The sequence below is a fragment of the Fukomys damarensis genome, unplaced genomic scaffold (genome assembly GCF_012274545.1).
Source record: "Fukomys damarensis isolate Sample0158 unplaced genomic scaffold, DMR_v1.0_HiC HiC_scaffold_32, whole genome shotgun sequence".
Lineage (NCBI taxonomy): Eukaryota > Metazoa > Chordata > Mammalia > Rodentia > Bathyergidae > Fukomys > Fukomys damarensis.
This window is the reverse complement of record NW_022900944.1, coordinates 47,802,006-47,818,719: the sequence shown is the minus strand read 5'-3', so window position 1 is coordinate 47,818,719 and position 16,714 is coordinate 47,802,006. Positions and strand designations below refer to the sequence as shown.

At 61.8% G+C, this 16,714-nt stretch overlaps 1 protein-coding gene across 1 annotated transcript in view; it reads left to right on the top strand.

Annotated features, from left to right (window-relative positions):
- Slc7a5 (solute carrier family 7 member 5) overlaps nt 1-16,069 on the top strand; it is a 23,290-nt gene extending 7,221 nt beyond the window's left edge. Inside the window, exons 2-10 of the mRNA XM_033757883.1 lie at nt 3,568-3,693; nt 10,441-10,546; nt 11,030-11,074; nt 11,482-11,605; nt 12,127-12,230; nt 12,319-12,415; nt 12,932-13,081; nt 13,854-14,031; nt 14,654-16,069. Coding sequence (XP_033613774.1) covers nt 3,568-3,693; nt 10,441-10,546; nt 11,030-11,074; nt 11,482-11,605; nt 12,127-12,230; nt 12,319-12,415; nt 12,932-13,081; nt 13,854-14,031; nt 14,654-14,709 — 986 coding nt within the window. The 3' untranslated portion in view covers nt 14,710-16,069. The remainder of the gene's footprint in view (nt 1-3,567; nt 3,694-10,440; nt 10,547-11,029; nt 11,075-11,481; nt 11,606-12,126; nt 12,231-12,318; nt 12,416-12,931; nt 13,082-13,853; nt 14,032-14,653) is intronic.
- Nucleotides 16,070-16,714: the final 645 nt, after the last annotated feature.

Sequence of the window (16,714 nt, the reverse complement as noted above, 5' to 3'; positions counted from 1 at the left end):
CAGGGGTTTCCACAGGATGTGGGGGGGGGGAGGCAGGGCGGAGCAGACAGGAGACCCCACCCCCGGACACAGGCAGTGGCCCCTCTGCACCTAGAAGTCCTCCTTGACTCCTCCCTGGAGCCCTTGCATTTTCCTTTGGGCCATCCTGGACCTGCCTGGCCTGACCAAAGCTCTCGGGACCCCTGGGATTCTGGCGGGTGGAGCTGCAGGGCTGACAGGTTCCTCTATGGATAAGAGAGTGCAAGGTGGGTGTGGTGGTGCACGCCTGTAATCCCAGCACTCAGGAGGCTGAGGCAGGAGGATCGTTGTGAGTTCGAGACCAGCCTGGGCTACATAGTGAGTTCTAGGTCTGTCTCAACTACATAGTGAGACCCTGTCTCAAAAAAAAGAGTGCAAGGCAAGGGGAGTTGGGGCCAGGGTGTGGTGGAGGAGGGAGGCCGTTTTGACTTCAAGGGGCCAGGAGGCAGGTGCCAGCCTTAGGAAGCTTGCATTCCTCGTGTCCCTGCATGCTGGATGGGTGCAGTGGAGCTGTCCTCAGGAGCAGGGTCCCCTGCAGACGGGACCCCTGGGTCCTGGGCTGTCAGGTGTGACAGGTGAGGGAGGCCCAGGCCTCCACCAGCTGTAGTTGCTGTGGTCTTCCAGCTTTTTCACCAACCTGGTGCCAGCTGTCCTGCCCTGGGAATCAGGCAGGCAGTGCTTCCTGGAACCAGTGAAGCCTATGCCTGTTTCCTCTCTCCCTGCTCAGGGACCTGCAAGAAATAGGTGCAGCTTGCAGAGTTCTGAGCAGAGCGACCCTCCTCTGCCTGGCCTCGCCTTGTGAAGCAGCACAGTGCCTGTCCCAGACGCACCCTCAATTCCCAGCTGGTGTTACAGCAGCCCCTCTGCCCTTGCTGCGCTGCAAGGACAAAGGCCCACGTGTGCTGGGGCCTGAGCTTGAGGCCTGCATGTGGGGCTCCTTCCCTGGACGGGCAGTGCCTGCTGTGAGGCATCCCCACAGAAGGAGGTGTTTCCTTGGCCCAAACGCCTTGCCCGTTCAGGGGGTACCTGAATGGGGGGACAGTGAGCCCAGCAGAACCTGCCAGGCTGGGGTCACACAGCTGCAGAGGGACCCTCTGGCCAGTGGGGCAGGCTGTGGCGGGTATGTCCCTGAGACAGGAATCGCTGCTGGCTTGGCCCAGTGGAGGAGGCCTGACCTGCCCAGCACCGCTGTGGTCAGGGAGCTGTCTTGCTTGCTCCCGCACTTCGTCCTCTCCTGTCCCTGTCTGGAGGGCTTCCAGTTACCAGGGCTGGTGGTCACAGTGGCCAGGTGCTGGGGAGCCTGGCAGTGGGCCAGGTGGGAGCTGAGGTCCAGGTCAGCTCTGCACACCACCCGCTGGTGGCTGTGTGGTGGTGATGGTGAAGGCACGGGGCCAGGAGTCCAGATGCATTCATTTATTTAAGCTTCTATTTCATTTGGAAATGTTGAGAAAAGGACTCCGAGAACAATGAAGCCCTTGTCTACTCGTGTCCCCAGTCAGTGGCAATAAAGTTTCATCACTACTCCACTCCTTTCACGATGCACTAGCACTGTGAAGTCCCCCTTGTTCCTGACCCCGCCCCGGCCCACCTGGGGGCCAAGACCTGGTCACTTCCATCAGGAAGGGTCTGCATCAGAGGAGCCCCGCACTGAGTAGCCCTGGCCGGCACCTGCTGGCCCCTTCTGTCCACTTGGCCCCCGGCCTGGGCTCGAGACTTTTTGGCAGAGTAACAGCTGTCCTCTAGCTCTGGCAGGGCAGGTGCGGGTGGCAGAGCAGGGGCCCTGCCTTCGGCCACGAGGGCCTCCTTTGTCCCCTCTCCCGGACACCCAGTGCCCGCCTCTGAGAAATGGGCTGAGAGGGGCGGGCGGCTCTCTCCTAGGGAGCTGTGGCAGCTGCAGTCTCCCTGCATGGATGAGGCGGAAACCCGAGACCACAGCCGAGACAGACTGGCTGTGGGGCTGCGCCCCGCCTACCCGGGCGACTGATGCAACTCGCTGGCTTCTTGCTGCAGCCGGAAAGTCGAGCTGGGGGAAGGGCCCGAAGTGATGCCCGGGGGCCCACACTGGTCCCTTAGGAAGTGTGGCTCTGGGAAGAGCAGGCCCCGTTCGGACACCCGGCTCAGAACCGGGTGGTGGGGCCGGTCTGGAAAGGGACTTCCGCAGCTCACCCGCCTCCTCACCGTGGGCGTGTGCGTCTGTGTCTGTCTCATTTTAGCCGGTGCAGTTAGAGTAACCACCGCCCAGTACCTCCGAGCAGAGCAGGCTTCCCAGTGCATAGCGGCTCGGCGGCATTGCGTCAGCCAGAGCTGAGACGCTGCTCGGCCGCATCCTGTCCAGGGAGCATTTCCCACCGGCGGCAGGTGGGATCCGGGATCCTGCCCAGCGCCAGGAAGCCTTCCTGTTTTCCTGCCCCATCTAATTAGTGTAGATTTCTTTCTTTTGAGATCTGGTCCCCGAAACTTTCTATAATTAGCCCAGCAGGAGGAAAGCCACCTGGTGTGCTGGCCCAGCCCGGAGTTACCAAGGGGCTCAGGGGCGGAGGATGGGGCGGAGATCTCAGGACCCTGCAGCCCTGATTGGGAGCGCTGGTTAATGTGTGACGGTGGTGGTGGCTGGCCTCAGGGTCCCGCCTGTGACATCTGGGCTCTGTCCTGTGGTCTGACTGCACGCGGCCGGCACCGTGTGGTTCACATCCCATTTGAGCCTTAGGAGCTGAGGCGGTACGAGTGGGAAGGGGTGGTCTGTGAGTATATGAAGACTTTTTAGGTGTACTTTTGTTGTGCCCCCGCTAGAGAACAGCAGTGTCTGCTGGGGTGCTGGTCACCATCTCAGCTGCCTGCCTGTAGGCATGATCCCGTCTCCCTCCTCCAGACGCCGTGGCCCCTCCAGCCTGGTTTCAGACTGGCGGTGCAGTTGCTCTGGTGTGGGAAATACCCCATGCGAATTCTCAGTTCCCAGTATTTACTGTTCAGAGCGCAGTAGCCCTGGAGCCTGTCTGCCTCCATCACCCCAGCTGCCTGGGCTGAGTCTACAAGGGGGCTCCTGGGGGAGGGCCTAGTCCGCAAGTCTTTTCCCTTCCCCCAGTTGCAGGCCAGCTCCACATGGCCCTGTTGTCCTCTGGGCTCAGCACAGACCCCCTAGCAGGATGCCTGTGTCTCACCTATCACCACCCATATCACGGGAGAGACGTCCTCAGGGGTTTCCAGGGTGCGGGGGTGGGGCACAGTTTCGCTCCCAGTGGCCAGCTCCAAGTTTCCCAGAGTCCAAAGTGGGCTTCTGGGCCTGAGTGGCAGGTCCCTCAGGAGGCAGAGACCCCCTCCTTTAGAGGGACTCCTTGAGGGCAGCCCAGGGGCACTGGGGATCCTGGCCTTTTTGAGTTTGGTATTTCCAACCTTTGACCTTGTCTGTAGAAACCAGCCAGTTTATCAAGGAGCCTGGGACAGGGACACTGGGGCAGAGACAGCCCCACCCCACATGTCCTGACCTCACCTGCCCCTAGCCCATTGTGACCACCTGACTGGTGAGGACTCACACTGCCTCTGTCCCTGCAGTACTGCTCACAGCTGTGAACTGCTACAGCGTGAAGGCTGCCACCCGCGTGCAGGATGCCTTCGCAGCTGCCAAGCTCCTGGCCCTGGGCCTGATCATCCTACTCGGCTTCATCCAGATCGCAAAGGGTGAGTGTGGCACCAGCCTGGCATGCGGTACCTGCTGTGTCCACCATGTGGGGTGTGGGTTCCAGTCCTCAAGCCAGGTGCCCACGTCAGGACTAGGCAGGAGCTCTCTGTTCTCTCCTGTTTGCAGCTGCATTCCTGAGTCCTACGCAGGGGGACAAATCTACCCTCAGCCAGGGGAGGGTGCCATGCGTCCGGTGCTGAACCCTGTCCCTGAGCGCATCTCTGCCCCCAGCTTGGAGCATTCTCGGGGTTCCCAGCAATGTGGTGGCTCCGGGTGATTCATCCAGCTGCAGCCCCAGGAGCCCCTCAGGAGTGAGTCCCCCCAGGAGGGCAGTGTCTGTCCTTGGGCACGGGCACCAGGCCTGGCGGCATGCCACCTATGTAGGTGGAGAAACTCCGTTCTCATTTCTGTACATGGGAGCGAAGGATTGGGCGAGGCTGAAAACCTGTAAACCCTGCCACCAAGACGCACACAGGGCTGGCACACAGAGCTCACTGCTGTGGACCGGCAAACCTCGCCCTGGGGCTGCTGGGACAGCTGGTGGGAGAGAGAGCCCATGTGCCCTGTGCAGCACCCACATTCAGCGTGGAATAGTGTGGGTGGGCATCGCTGGTGAAAGTATGGACATTCTCATACATACTGTGCACACACACACGTGTGCGTGTGCACACACACACTGCATGTGAAGCTCCTCCTGCATCTGTCTGTGCTGCCTCCTTCACTGCTGTGAGGTATTCCAGTGCAAGGATGTGCACAGTTACAAGGCAGCGCCCCCCCAGGTGGCCGTGGCCTGGAAATGCACCCCTGTGCGCTGAGTGCTCTCAAGGGGAAGCAGTCAGGGACGTGGTGGGTTGTGGGCTCCACACTCAGGCAGTTACCAGGATGCACCAAGGAGGCGGGCAGGGGATACTGACACAGCCCGGTGTGTTCCTGGGGTAGCACATCCCTATGGTCACATGGCACAGATGAGAAGTGGGAGCTGCACCACCAGGGGAGGGAGAGCCGGGCTCAGGTGCGTCCCATGCCCCTTCCTGCCCTCCTGCTGGTCAAGCCCAAGACCCCAGAGGCCCCTGGAGGCCCAGGCTCTGTGCAGCCCACCCCCTGAACGCTCGCCCCGAGCAATGGCCATGTGTGGCTTCTCACCCACAGCTGCCTCAGCCGTGCCTTCCTTCCTCTGGGGGGGCGATCGCAGGTGCAGCCACAGACACAGACGGCCCTGAGCCTGGGGCGGGGTGTGCAGGCCCAGGCCTCACGGGCACCCAGCGGCATTTGCTGCCATGGTCCCCGTTGTGGTCAGAGGACCCTTTTGCCCCCACACTCCCCGCCCCACAATTCCCAGGTGAGCCCGGAGCCTCCTGGATCTGGCACTCAGCCCCTTTCTGAGGTGTCTGAGACTCAGCGTGAATCCGCCCTATGTGCAGAAGAGGTGGCAGAAGAAGAGCAGGAAGGGAGCACGGTGGTCAGGGCTGCATGGGCAGGGGGAAGAGCCTGTCCACACCCACTGCCCTCGAGCAGCCAGGCAGGCGCCGCTCTGCACGGCGTGGGGGGCTGGCCTGGCGGCTGTGAGGAATTTAGAAGGAGACCCGATTTCTATAAAAGCAAACTCCAGTTGGGATAGCAAAGAGCTTTTGTTTGGCCCAAGCACAGTGTGTGTTTGATCCCAGTTGCCGTGGAAAACACCCCCATTCCCCAGTGGTTCCTTTCTGAGCTCGGGGACATAGTGCAGTCTGCAGAGTCCTGTCCCACTTTGTTCCCAAGGGATTGGCGCTGTTCCAGACAGGCGCCTTCCCTGAGGTGGGGACCTCAACTGTTCTCCGAGACCAGTTGCCCCACTTTATTTCCCATTGGGCGCTGGCACCTCCGTGCCGATGGAGGTGGCTGTGCCTAGGGTCCCTCAAGGCTGAGGCCCAGCCCAAGTGCACGGAGGGGCCACTGTCCCTGCATCCATCATGGGCCTGATCTTTGCCCTGGGTGCCCCTCCAGCCAGCTGCCACCTCGCCTCCCGGTGCTGCCTGTTTCTGGCTGACTGCTGAGGAACCTGCGTGGTTGCCAGCCTTCCCCAGAACTTCCGCAGCCCCCACACCCAACCAAGGACATGGCCCTGCTGTCTGGGGCTCAGGTTACCCTGCAGGGACATTAGACACCCATGTCACAGAGGGGGCTGGGGGCCCTTCAGCAGGGTCTTCTCCACAGTGCAGCACGCAGTGCTCAGATGTAGAAACAGCTTCAGCCACCTTGTGGGGCTATGGGTGCCTCCTGGGGCCTGTGGGCCAGTGTCATGTGAGGTCCAGGGGGGACCATGCCCACACTGGCCATCACAGGACTCAGGAGTGATGGTTGCTTGGACAGGAGACACAGAGGGAGGTCACGAGGGTCAGGGAGACAGGCAGGCAGGCAGGCGTGGGGCTGCAGCTCGAGGTCAGGCTATTCCCAGACACAAGTGGTAGCAGGGCTTTTGTTTCCGAGGCCAAGGTGGGAGTGGGGTGCTGACAGCCTGATCCAGGTCCCCCACCCTGGACAACACACAATGGGACCCTTTGTGGTTCTACTGAGTTGCAGTGTCGGTGGAGAACAAACTAATCTCTCCTCTGGCAGTCAGATGGGATACCACGCGGACCAGTAGGTTGCACTGAAACTCTCCCTCTCCCACACTGCGTCCTGCCTCGATGCCCCTCTGGGGCAACAGTAGGCCTCTTCCTGAGATGTCTGTGCCCTTCCCTGCCAGGGCTTCCTGGAGGAGAAATGCTGGAGCTCAGACCCCTCCTGACCCCTGCCCCAACATGTGATTGTGGTCTGCAGCCCTTGAACAGGCTCCTTGGGGACAAGTGCAGCTGTGCCAGGCTCTAGGCGGTGGCCAGCCTGGCCTGGGCCTACCGAGCAACAGCTCGGGTCTGTCGGACCCTTCACTGTTTGTGAAATGTTTGCTTCTAGGCACTTACACTGGCCAGGTACCCTAGGCTGGGAGAAGTGTGGGTCCTCCCCTGTCCTGCCGCCTGTGCACAGAGGAGATAGCCGGGGCCAGGACAAGACATGGGGTCAGAGCTCACCCTGGCGCATCTGGTAGACTTCTGAGCTCCTGCTGGGTGTCGGAGGTGCTAGGGGAGGTTGTAGCAATGTTCTGGCTGCCCCAGAAGGGCCTGAGAAGCACCTGGGAGCCCAGGCTCTTGCTGTGCTCCTCACCCTGGCTCCTGCCAGCTCCAGAAGGACGGAGACAACAGGACTGTCTGCCTCGGGAGTCCTGCTGGTGAGAACCAAAGCAAGAGGAGCAGATTTGCACTCGGCCCAGGAAGCACAAAGGGGCCCTCGGGCCGGATGTGCCTGTCTGCTCAGCCGTGAGGACGGACTCTGCAGAGCCACTGCTGGTCTCATCTGGAGGCCGCATCCCGACTCTGTCCCCACATGGCAGATGGGGAGCCCATGGGGTCCCTCAAGAAAGAACTCGTATCCTGTTGGATGAGGGCTGTGTCCTTAACTAGCCCAAGGCCCTGTGTCCAGGTGCAGCTAAGTGGGGGCCGCAGGAGGATCTGTGTTCGAGGCACCGCTCTGTCGCAGGGAGCCAGGCAGGCTGGGAGCTCAGGATCCTAGATGAGTTCGCATGGTTTGCCCAGGCGAGAAAACCAGCCACAACCCGCCTCGGGCTGCCAAGGCAAACTTGGACAGAGCCCAGGCCTCCCCTGCGTGGGAGGCCCAGCTCGGGGCTGTGACGGGCAGTAGCACAGCGGCTCAGGTCAGGAGAGGACAGGCAGAGCACTGGGGCCTCTGCACGCCGGGGCTCCTGCCGGACTCGGTCCCAGTCCTTCACACTGCGGACCACATCCTGGGGACAGGAGGTGCCTGGTGAGCACCTGGGGCTGCACCTACATGTGGCCTCAAGGACACGCAGCCAAAGGTGGGGCTTGCTTTTCCCTGGAGTGTTCTTTTTTTGAACCCAGAGGCGTCACAGAGCTATATCCCCGGCCCTTTTTAAAATTCTGAAACAAGGTCTTGCTGAGTTGCCCAGGTGGAACTTGAACTTTCTCCTGCCTCAGCCTACCTAAGTTGAGATTGCTGGATGTCCTGCCATTCTCAGCTCTGCTGGGTGTTCTTGGACAGTGTAACTGAGGCCTGTGCAGGTCCTGTGATGCCTCAGCATGTAAAGAATAACAGATTTGGAAACACGTGCTTTACTTGTGAATAGGATCAAAGGACAGGAAACTGCTTTCCCTCCATGGCTGGCTGAGAAGGTCTTTCCAGCACAGATCTGAAGTCCACAGCTAATTTCAGAGCTGAGGGGCTGCCCCTGAGACTTCAAAGGATAGGACCACCTGTTTGTTTTCTGTTTATTGTTTTTTGTTTTTTTGAGACAGGGCCTCACTATGTAGTCCAGGCTGGCCTCGAACTCTTGTCGATTCTCCTGCCTCAGCCTCCCAGGTGCTGGGATTACAAGTGTGTGCCACCGTGCCCAGCTAGGACCACCTGTTTTGGCCATGTTCCCCAAACCAGTTTCCTGCCCCATCCCCTTCCCACATATTTGGCAGTGCCAGAGCCGGGTAGGACATGGAGAGGGCACCCTGCCGCAGACCTGTGCTGGCACTGCCTCTGCGAAGCACCTGGGCTCTAGGGCCAGCACTGACACAGACCAGATTGCTGGTTTCCCAAGCCTGGGGCCCAAGCGGGGCCTTTTCCCTGCCCTGAGACACAGGCTGGTCTCTGGGGACGGGGCAGCTGGAGGGAGCCTCTGCTGAGTTGGGGGCTTTAGGGCTGGCCAGGGCCCAGAGGAAGAAGCCTCTTTTTGGGCCCAATCCTGAGCACCCTGGGCCCCTGTGGGCACCCTCCCAGGTCTGTCAGCCAGGAGCCCAAGGGCAGGAGCCAGGCCTTGGCTTGGGCACTTGGCTCTCTCCCCTCGGACCAGTTCCCATGGCTGTTTCTGTGAGACTCGCTGGGCCTGTGGACTCCCTGCTTGCCCCTGGTGCGGGGATGCTCTGCCCAGCTTCAGGGCTTTACGGCACTTGGGGCTCTCAGTGTCTGCTCACACACTGGCCTTAAAACAAGATGAGGTCTATGCACAGGGACAGGAGACCTGGGGTGAAGGGCTTAGGGGAGCTCACCAGGGCTGCCCAGCCTGGCATTGCTGCCCCCCTTGGCCAGAGCAAGAGAGGACACTTCCTGTGAAGGAGGAAGCTGTGCCCCAGGAGTCCCATTCGGTGGGGGCTGCTAGTGTGGAGCCTGGGTCCTCCCAGACCTGTGCTGCCGGCTTCCTTCCACCCGTCTGGTGTGTTTCCTGCCTACCTTCCCGGTCACGGGGCCTGGAGGGAAGTGCCCTTCCAGGTGGCATAGAACTGTGTGTACCCTGCCACTGAGTGGCTGTGGGATGGATGAACCCCTCGGTTTCTGGAGCGCTGTGGCAGCAGAATCAGAGGCCTCGGGTCAGCCTTGCCCAGCCCTGGGTGGTGGTGGCTTAAGGATAGGTGTGATTCAGACTGGCACTGCCACCTCCCTGGACTTGGTCGGGGGCTGCTGGGTGTTACGGGGCTTAGACTGCTAGATGTTGTACCTCCACCAGCACTTGCCTGGACCCCAGACATCGCCAGGCCTTGCCAAAGCCTATGCCCTGGTTGCAGGTGGCGTGGTTGGAACGGCTGCTCTGGAGCTTAAGTCCCAGCCCCACCTCCTCCTGGAAGGCACGCGGCCTGGGCTGGTGCAGAGCCAGACAGGAGCAGCTGCTTCGGGCAGCGACTGAGGGCGAGTTTGCTGCAGTGTCCAGGGGACAGGAATGGGGCCTGCCAGCCCTCAGAGCCGCCCAGCAGCTGGGGATGGGGCAGATAGTCAGGGCAGGTGAAGCCCCGGCTGCTATGAGTCCCCTCCCTGCTCCAGACCAGCAGCCTGGTGTCCACTCCATGGCATCTGTGGAGAGGAGGGACAGCCGGCATCTGGTCTGGTGCCCAGGGACATGGTGGCCTCCCATGCAGAGCTGGCATCCAGCAGTCTGAGAGCGCTACATGCAGGGCTCTGAGCAGTGGGGCTGGTGCCAGGGGGTCCTCAGACACCTGCCTGAACCCCACACCTTCATCTCCTCCCCTGGACAGGGGTAAGGCCATCACGGGCCCCAAGACCCTCGGCAGAGCCCTGCATTCTCCGTCCTAACCCCACCGCCCACGAGAGGCTGTGTGGTCTCAGGCTGCCTCTCTGCACCTGGACATCACCTTTCCACAAGGAATCAGGGTGCTTAGCAGGGAAGGAGCCATGCCTGGGTGTGGTCAGGTGCAGCATTCCATCCTGGGCGAGAGCAGCTGGAGGCCCCGTGTCAGTCAGGGGCTACTCCTCCTCACAAGGCTGAGGTCAGGCTGTGGTCCTGGGTGCCGTGAACAGGGTGTGTGGCCACCCTCCTGTCTCCGAGTGCCCCATACAGAACCTTTGTCCTGTACGGGCTGGCAAAGCCTCAGGCCTAGGCAGGGGCAACCTTGCCTCGGTGTTCCCCCATGTCGACAGTTGCTGCCCAGCAGGCTGGGTGGGCCAGGCCCCAGGACACAGCAGGGCGTTGCAGGTGCATGGAGCTGTGTAGGACATGCTCTGGAGCTGGGGCAGGGAGCCTGGCCTGCCTGCCCGCCACCATGACCAAGCCCAGGCAGGTGGGGGGGCGGTCAGCTGGCTTGGCGGGTAAGCCTGGTTTGCCCCAGTGCAAAGCCCTCATCCAGAGCTCTCTTAGGCATTTTGTTGCAGGGACATTCTTGAACTTCCAGCATGCCTTTTTCTCTGTCCTTTGCCAGGTGACGTGTCCAACCTAGACCCCAAGTCTTCCTTTGAAGGCACCAACCTGGATGTGGGGAACATCGTGCTGGCATTGTACAGCGGCCTCTTCGCCTATGGAGGATGGTGGGTCCTGGAACATCTGGGGCCCCGACCTGTCCAGAAATCCCAGCTCACTGGACCGTGCTGGGGAGTGGGAGGAGGAGAGCACAAGGCCTCAGAGGAGGCCGCTTGGTGCATGACCTGCAGGTCAGCCCAGACCAGGTCCTGCTGGCCAGTGGCCCTCAGGATGGCTGCACAGGGACAGAAGTGCCACAGGGTGGGCAGGTGGGGAAGAGGCGGTCATGCAGGATGCCAGAGGAGACAGGCGTGGGAGCTGTGCTGCCCTGCAGCCACCTCTGCCTGTCCCTGTGGCCTCCCAACCCTGGGGGTTTGAAGCCTGCTGTGACCTTCAGTAAGCAGTGGGGTCGTGCTTGTGCCAGGCGCAGGGTGGCTGTGTCCCCGCATCCATCTCAGGGACAGTGCAGCCTTGCGGGAACAGTGGGGCACTGCCCCCTTTCCTGACGCTTGAGGGAGTAGCGTATAACAAAGCCGTGGTCTTCGTTCTAGGAATTACCTGAATTTTGTCACGGAGGAGATGATCAATCCCTATAGGTAAGTGCAGCGTGGTGCCGCCCTTCCTTCCCCTCCTGAATGAGGGAGGCGAGGAGAGCATGCCACCCACGTGCCGCTGCTGGGCGTGGCCTGCAGTCGGGGATCTGGGCAAGATTGTGGGGTGGACACATGCGCCTGGGTGGGACAGTGTGTGTGTGGGTGGTGGTACCAGGGTCCCCACACGGGGTGGGAGTCTGGAGGGGCCCAGCTGAGGCTCCAGACCTTGTGGCCAGCACTGCCCACCCTCACGTCACCACACTGGACTTGCCTTGCTGCCCCCCACTCAGGCACCGCCCACCTCTGGGCATGAGCACCTCCTGCGCCCAAGACTCAGGGTTCAGACATGGGGCACGGTGGGCTGGGCCTGGGTCCCCCCCGTGCTGATGCCTGCCCCCCACGGTGCCCAGAAACCTGCCGCTGGCCATCATCATCTCGCTGCCCATCGTCACCCTGGTGTACGTGCTGACCAACCTGGCCTACTTCAGCACGCTGTCCCCCGAGAAGATGCTGTCATCCGAGGCTGTGGCCGTGGTAAGGCCCCGGGTCCGAGCCTCGCTGCTGCCCGAGGGCCGGGGTCCTTGTCCTCAGTCTCCTGAAGGTGACCACAGCCAGCAGGAAGTTCAGGGCACCCTTGCCTGACTGCCATCGCAGTCTTGCCTGGGCAGCACCAATGGTATCAGCACACCTGGGGTCCAGAGCTCAGGAGGGCGGCTTCGTGTGGGGCAGCAGTGGGGCAGCTGCGGGGCTGAGAGTCCTGCAGCCGAGGCTCTGTGCAGGCCCCACTTTGGACCAGCGGCCAAGTTGCCTTTAGCAGTGGATTCAGTGTTCACTGCCCGACAAGACCAGGACAGAGGGCAGAGCCCCAGCCGACAGCCCTCCGCTCTCAGGAGCTGGAGGACCCCAAGTGCAGTGAAGGTGACCGAGGAGCCTGCTCCAGGGTCTCCAAGTCCCTCAGAGTGGTTGGACCCAGGGCCAGGTCACAGGCGGAGCCTCTGGATGGGCTGCGGGGCTGTTGCCGCCTGCTGGCCAGGCTCACCCAGCTCTGTCCCCAGGACTTCGGCAACCACCACCTGGGAGTCATGTCCTGGATCATCCCAGTCTTCGTGGGCTTGTCCTGCTTTGGCTCAGTCAATGGGTCCCTGTTCACGTCCTCGAGGTGAGCTCCCTGGGTCCCGCAGACCTGAGGGTGGGTCTCCTCCCCGCAGGGTGGCGGGCTGGGCTGACTGCTGCCGCTGTGTCCACAGGCTGTTCTTCGTGGGGTCCCGAGAGGGCCACCTGCCCTCGGTCCTCTCCATGATCCACCCAGCCCTCCTGACACCCGTGCCGTCCCTCGTGTTCACGGTGAGCCTCCCGAGGGCCGGAGCACATGCGTAGCTCTTGCACACTTAGGTGTGGTCGCGCTGCCTGTGTGGTCGACCGTGTGTCCTGCACTGCAGGAGCGGATGTGGGCTGTGCAGGCTCAGGGACACCAGAGGCTGGAGCCTGAGTCTATGCCCTTGCACGACCTGCGGGGCCATGGGGACAGTTCAGACACCCGAGGGGGACCCAGCCTGGGCCCGGAGACTGCACTGGCGATGGCTGAGGGCGCTGCCTCAGGGCCACCTGGGGTCCTGAGTGGGCAGCATGTGGCCCCTCTGAGGACTTCTCGCTCTGTACTGGAGGCCCCAGTGCAGCCCACCCTGCCCACTTCCAGAGTGCTGCGCCTCCTCCTTGCCCCAAGGCCTTCACCCCCCGACTCCCTCCTCTGCCTTCCTAGACCTCGCACGCTGCCAGTTGGTTTCCTTTTTGAGACCATTTCTGATGTCCAGGTGCCCACTGTCCCCTACCAAGGGCTCACCCACCCATCTCTGCTTCCAGTGCATCATGACCCTGCTCTACGCCTTCTCCAACGACATCTTCTCCGTCATCAACTTCTTCAGCTTCTTCAACTGGCTTTGTGTGGCGCTGGCCATCATCGGCATGATCTGGCTTCGCTTCAAGAAGCCCGAGCTGGAGCGGCCCATCAAGGTCCACCCGGCCTGGGTCCTGGGGTGCGGCAGGCGGGCCGGAGCATCCTGGGGCCTGGGGCACGATGGCCTCTTGGTCCTGTGCCTGCCGGGCCACTTCTCCCCTCAGCAGACCTGGGTCATGAAGCCTTCCTCTGGCGAGGACAGGGCGAGACGGTGCGGGAAGGCGCATTAGACAGTGGGGCCCATTAGTCCTGCCCCATCCCGACAGCTCAGGTGCGCCAGGCGTGGCTGGCCAGTTCCCTTGGGCACAAGGCCTGCTCTCTGTCCTCTTCCCCGGGACAGGACAGCCTAGGCCGAGGGCAAGAGCAGGAGACTTGATGTCCCAGGGCCCCCTCCCTGCCTTCTGAGCATGGGCCAGGGCTGGGTGTCAAGCTTTCAGGATGCTGTCAGCATGAGGTCCGAGGAGCGCCCAGGAGGCCTGACACATCTGGCAGTGCCCCACCCTTCATGGGGACAGCTTGCGCCTGCTGCTTCCAGCCGGCGGCTAGGGCTTGGAAGCAGATACCAGCAGGAGGTCCCCTGACACACAGCCACACTGCCCGCAGCAAGGGCACCCATGGGCACTTTTCTCCCAGGTGGACTCGGGCCAGGCTGGGGCAGCACCCAGTCCCACAGGCCCCAAGCCCATCCACGCCCATCAGCCCCTGTGCTGAGTAGGGGAAGCCGTGTGGGGCATGGTCTCGCCTTCCGCTGGTCACAGACGCTCCCCTGGGGGCACTGGGGGACAGGCTGGGTAACCTGTGGGGCTGACTGGTCGACACCTTGCACAGGTGAGCCTGGCCCTGCCCGTGTTCTTCACCCTGGCCTGCCTGTTCCTCATCGCTGTGTCCTTCTGGAAGACGCCCGTGGAGTGCGCCATCGGCTTCACCATCATCCTCAGCGGGCTGCCCGTCTACTTCTTCGGGGTCTGGTGGAAGAACAAGCCCAAGTGGCTCCTGCAGGCCATCTGTGAGTGTCCGGGACCTGACCCCGGGGGCGGCTTCCTGGTTGGGTTGTAGTGCCGAGGATGGCCTGGAGCAGCTGCTGATCAGGGGCGGAAGAGAGCTGCGGCTACCGTCTTGCGGCCCAGGGCTGATCGGCTTCTCCGTGACGGCACTGGGACACTTAAGGTCTAGGATGGCCCGCCCTGCGGCCCCTTGGTGGGAGCAGAGGCTGCCCACCCCAGAGCAGGATGTGCACCCAGCCAGAGCCCAAGGCAGGCACTGCTCCTCCCGCGCCAGACCCTCCCACAAGCTGCTTTGTGGGAGCATCCGGTGTGACGGGCCTGGGACAGCATCTGCAGGACTCTGCCGCCTCTTAGGGTGGTACAGGGTTTGCTCCCACGGGGAGGGCTGTCACCTGGAACCTGAGGCCCTGAGAGTGTGTGGGTCCTGCCCCCTCAGGGTTCTGGGTTGGGGCCTGGCGTCCACAGCAAGGCCAGAGGCTTTCTGTAAAACTGAGGTGTCTCCCTTCTTGCCCTGCTCCAGCGGTGTGACCGGGCTGCAGTGGCCTGGCTTCCCAAGGAGGAGGCAGGGGCGCAGCTCCCCAGCTCGCGCCCCCAGCCCACGCTCACTGCAGCCTTCTCCCACAGACTCCACGACCGTCCTGTGCCAGAAGCTCCTGCATGTGGTCCCGCAGGAGACCTAGCCCACATGCCCGAAGCCACCGGGAGCAGGGCGCAGCGCCATCTTGCCAGACCACTGAAAAGCAGCTTCCGTACCCATCCTCCCCACAGCTGCGCCGCGACATGCACTGCCAGGCGCCCAATCCCCTCCTTGCCCCCGCATGGGTTGGGCACCTACGGCGATTGTGAAAACTCCGGTACGAATTTAGACCTGGAAGGTGAACCTCTGCCTTGGCTCCCTGGGCACAAGGGACTTCCTGTCACCTCAGCCCTGCTCCCTTCCCTTGTTTTCAGATTTGTTTTTATTTTAACTTAAATTTGGAGTCATGTTGACACCACTGAGATGATTATTGTTTAAAGAAGCGGGGCAGAGAGGCGAGGAGGTGGTGTTTTCTCACCTAACTCTGTCTGCGGCACAGCTGCCTCACAGGGACCAGATTGCTTCACAGGGTGCGTGCAACTACTGAACTCATCACCGCCATGACCACGGACTGCTCTGACAGACACAGCCAGACAGCCAGACAGCCCCAGTCCCACTGTGTGACAGAGAGCACCCTTCCTCCTGTGTCGTCACAGCTGTAGGGTGAGACTGAGAAGGGCCCCCAGACACCAGGTCCCCTCTGCTGTAAACCCGGGGTCGGGGTCGCAGTCAGCTGGCGAGCCCCCCAGAGCTCTCCACGGTGCACACTGCCTCAGTTCCCAGGGTGGCCCCTTCCGGCCCAGCCAGGGGAGCACTGAGCCAGAGACTTTGAGACACTCCTACCCTACGCAGCACTCTGTCTGGGGCTCTGCCTTGGGCCCCCGAGAGGAAGGTGGCGGCACCCCTGCAGGGACCATGCTGTGCCTGGGGCCCTTAGGAGGTGGACGGGGCGTGGACAGGTCCCACTGCCTCCTCCAGCAGGGCTCCCGAGACCCGGGGCCAGCCTGGGTCCGTGGTGCTGGCCCATCCCGCCTGCCTTCCACACAGGGAGACCCCAGGCTCCGTGCAGGGACCCAGCCGACCCTGAGGCCCCTCTGCTACCACACTCGGCCCACTTGGCCTGGGTTCTGGTCCATGGGGTTGTCCTGTTTCAGAACGTCCCGTTCAGCCCATTGCTTTTTATCTTGTCCTAACGTCTTACTAACGGACAGGTCCTGTGGTGTCGCATTTATTTATTCCCGTGGTCAGCACTCAGCCTCGTTGACTTCACGGTGGGCTCAGCAGCCACCCTGCGCTGTCCCTGTGACATCCACCGTGTGAGGCATGTGGCTGGGTGTCTTTATTCTTGTGTTCATGGCTAACCTGTTACCCTAGGCTTGTTAGGGTGGGTAGTGCTGTTGTATTGTGGGGTTTTAGTGTTTTGTTTTGTTTTATTTTTTAATAAAAAGCATTTGGAATTCTGAGGCTGCCAGCTGGTCTCTGCTTCCGCGCTGATCTGTGTGAGAATGTTCTGGGGTCCTCAGGGCCCTGCAAGGTCTCGAACTGGGTTAATCCTTCACCCATACCCCCAAGGTCCTACTGCAGGGGCTGGAGAGGACCGCCGGGCCTGTTGGCTGGAGCAGTCTTCGGCACTGGCTTCCTAAGCGGAGGAGACAATCGCAAGTCACTGGGCTGGGAAAAGATAAAAGTTGGAGGCTGAGGCTGAGGCAGGAGGGGCCTGGCCTGGCCTAGCCTGGCCTGGTAGAGGGCCGGGGGCATAACAGCAGGGCAGTGTCTAGGTCGGGGTGGGACAGGGGACAGCAAGAGATGAGGGATGGTGGTACCTACCAGTAATCCTAGCACTTGGGAGGCTTGAGGCAGAAAGATCACTGGGAATTGAAGGCCAGCCTCAGCTACATAGCGAGACCCTAAACAAACGAGGGACACTCATGTCCTTATTTCCACATTTCCTTTGAGTGCCTGCATGGCTGGACCCAACTTCAAGGCTGGGGACTCACCTAGTAGTCGCTGTGTTGGGGAGGGACCCAGCCAGGACAGCGTCACGAAGGAAGTCAGCCCTGCTTGGTCCTGTGCTCCAGTGCCCCCTGCTGGTTGCAAATGGTTGAGCA